Here is a 3,481-nt window from a genome sequence, read left to right on the forward strand (position 1 = left end):
CATTTTTTTTTTGTCTCTTCACATGACAGTGTTTTATGGTATAATTTTTTTATGCAGAAAATAGAAAGATGATCCAGTCTTTTCTCTAGCATTATTGATTACATTTCATTTTTATTGTTGGTAATTCAGGCAAGTTTCTTTCAATTTTATAACCTGTTATGTAAATATGGAGAAGATTAAAAAAAAAATGAATGCACCAATGCTCCAAGTTTTTCTTGAAGTTTTGTGAGGATTTTTGGGCGTCCCTGAGATCATTTGGATAGGCCAATGACATAAAACTAGTAATTTAATAACACAAAATTTTTTCCAGCGGTTTCATATGTGATAGTGTGACAGATACAGATTGAAGACAGATGGAAATGTGAAATGTGTGCCATGTTTTATTAAGCAGACATGCAGGGAATTTCAGATAACAACACTGTTTTTGAAAGAGTCAGAGCCAAAGGCACTAAGAAGGCTCCTTGCTTTACTCCTCAGAGGACCATCATCAACCAGTGGAAAGATATATCCAGAAAATGTTTAGATTGGGGCAAAACAGGAATTCTTCCTGGACATCAGATAGTAGGCACACTGTCTAAGAAAGGGCACAGAGGAGAATCATGCTTCACTGAACAAGAGACGAGTGGAGAGACATGCCTGGAAGTCATAGCCAGGGCAGGACACTGTCGGACAAATTGGAGCAGCGTCATGTGGCGAGTGGTCCCCTGAAGACAAATGAACTGTGTGGAGGTGCACACCTTAGCGAGGGGGATTAGTGTACAGGGGAGCTGAGGTGTACCCAGCACGCCAGGCCCCCATGGAAAAGTGCAAGGGTAGTGAATTAGACTTGCATTTGCAAGCTAAATTCAAACTTGTGACTACTGAAACAGTTCTCAGAGGTAAATTTGGGGGGCTGCTTCTTGGATTCAAATCCTTACTTTGGTTACCTGAGAACTTCAGTCCAGTGAATACATGTAGTTTTGTTGTGATCTTTTCAATAACTTAATAATTAAATTTTCTAATTTCTAAATTTTAATTTCTACCACCAACAGTGTTTTCAACAATCTATTACCTGACATTCCATTAGGTCCTTACTGAATTTTATTGATAGCTAAGAACAAGAAAGGAGTTGCAAAGACCATGTTCATTTTCAACACCAGTCCCAATATCTGCAGTTATTCACTTGTTTTTCACCTGGAGATCTTCTGGGACAGAGTCAGTTTCCAATAATGAGATCAGTGATGGTTGAGACATAAGCTTTTGTTTTATGATGTGTGAAAAGCAGTATCATAGAGAAATGTGCCTAGGCAGCTGTGTTTTAGGAAAGTACAGATGTAGCAGTTAAGAATGGAAGTTGACATCCTAACTTAGAGTGTTATTCAATGTCCTGAGAAAAGTGCTGTTCCATTTCAATAAAGAAAAAAAAAAGTTTCAAAATACATTTTAATAAACATGTTCCAGGTCCAAGGTGGTATCAAAACATTACATTTCAAAGACAAATTTATCCATTCAATTATTCTTTTTTTTATGGTCAGTATTCTCTATGAGCTTTCTGAAATTTCAGAAATTTTTAGATAAAAACTTAGAATTACTTTCTTGTGATATCCTCCAGTGCGTCTCCACAAGATCAATGAAAAGATTACACATGGAATGACTCTGTTGAAAAAAAATGGAAAGAGCTTACTGAATACCTGGAACAGAACAAAACACTTTCTAAGTATAGGTAAAAGAATATTGAATTCAAACATTTTATTTGAGATAAAAAATTCTTTTTCAGGAGTAAGAGTATCAATATGAAATAGTTTTTCTGTTAAATCTAAGGATAATTGATTTTAGACATTCCCACGTGTGGATTGATTGTCTTGGCTTGTTGGTGCTAGAATTGCCCATTTTGGGAATATTTCTGAGTTTCTAAGAACTACCAAAGGGAAGTGGCACAGGAGTTCATTGACCGTGCTGACTCCCATCTATTGCTGTGGCTTCCTGCAACTTTGCACTAGTAAGGTTGGTTTTGAGGTTCCTTTTCCATCAGTGAATGGGAAAGAGTGTCATTATTAACTCAGCGTGTCTGCCATGGTTCTGTGTGTGTTTGGGGGGTAGGAGAAGACAGACAGGGACTGTTCTGTCTGGGGAGTCTCCAAGGACTTCCAGCTCTGACCTAAGATGGAAAGTATATTTCACCAGCAATTAAATGTCTTCTTTCTGTGTTGCTAGGATAGGGTTGGTGGTCTGGTAAAAATATTCCCTCATATTTCTGGAATCAACACTGTATGAGTGAAGGAAGTTCCTGGATTTTATTATAATCTCTATTTGTTAAGTTAAAAGAAAGAACTCTTCCACTCGATTTTCATGATTGATGGGCATTTTCTAAACCCTGAGAACTTACCATCTGGTAACCCTGTGGTGGTTTCCTCAGTAGTGTGTAAACCCCTTTGGATGCCTGCAGGGGTGGTTACTCCATAGTCATCATCTATGGCACTGGGAGTCAGGAAGGGGCCCTCTGGGGTTCCCTGGATGGCAGGGTTTATTCCTACTTGTCCTGCAGGAAGGATTCCATTCTGGGCATCTGGGTTAGCCTGACTGGTGGGCAGAATGGCTCCCGGGAACAAGGGCTGGAAGATGAGACCTGCGAAGATGTGTTGGGATACTGGCTGGAATGAGGCAGAGAAACAAAACACAAAGTCAAAGGAGCACATTTTAAGGCTGGTCAATTTGCTTTTTCTTTTGGACAGCAGCAAGTTTGGGAAGCAAGACATAGCAGGATAGAGAAAGGAGAGGAGATGTCTCCTGGCCTCTGCCAAGCCTGATGCTGGCTGCATTTTTGGGATTCTTGCTCCATTTCCCTCTGAAAGGGAAAGCAGAATCAAGGCAATCACTGGAGAAGGAATAGTGCATTATGTGTCCATATCAGGTGTATCTGGAGTAGAACTAAGGCAGAAAACCCATATAACTATGTGGATCATATCTTTGTTATTCATCTAAACTATTGTGTTTCTTTTGTTCAAAAATTTTGAAAGTCATTTTGGAGACTAAAATTCCTGAAAACATTAACTTGAGTAGATTAATAGGCCCTTATCTCAGTTTACATTCTTTCATGTTTCATTTGATGTTATTTCCAAAATTGTTGCAATATGCAGTTTAATATTTCTCTTGGCAATTTAGCCACTGTGTATCCTTAAGGATATGAAATGAAACACCTCCCTACTGAATTATCAATGTTTTGCACACTGGTCATGAATGCCAGTGCTGTCTATCCTATTTTTCTCCCTGGGGTGAAAATTACTGCAAAAAATGTCCCCAAAAGTATTACTTTGGTATCAGTTTAATTTGAAGTACATTCAGATAGGAACCATTTCTCTGGGTTTGCCTCCTTGAGATGGCATTCTCACAGGAAAGAAAGGGTTGAGTGTTAATAATTAAAGTAATAGGTCAGTTTCCTTGAGCATGTTTAGCAGTTGTTAGGTTGCACAAAAACCATCTGAGGTGCTTATTTAAAAAAAAA

At 38.5% G+C, this 3,481-nt stretch overlaps 1 protein-coding gene across 1 annotated transcript in view; it reads right to left on the minus strand.

The window, feature by feature from the left end:
* Positions 1–1,659: 1,659 nt before the first annotated feature.
* Positions 1,660–3,481, minus strand: part of AMTN (amelotin) — a 9,003-nt gene continuing 7,181 nt past the window's right edge. The window contains exons 7-8 of the mRNA XM_004681454.1: positions 2,366–2,630; positions 1,660–1,670 (exon numbers count right to left, since the gene is read on the minus strand). Coding sequence (XP_004681511.1) covers positions 1,660–1,670; positions 2,366–2,630 — 276 coding nt within the window. The remainder of the gene's footprint in view (positions 1,671–2,365; positions 2,631–3,481) is intronic.

Source organism: Condylura cristata, unplaced genomic scaffold (genome assembly GCF_000260355.1).
Source record: "Condylura cristata isolate star-nosed mole 26May11 unplaced genomic scaffold, ConCri1.0 scaffold00012, whole genome shotgun sequence".
Lineage (NCBI taxonomy): Eukaryota > Metazoa > Chordata > Mammalia > Eulipotyphla > Talpidae > Condylura > Condylura cristata.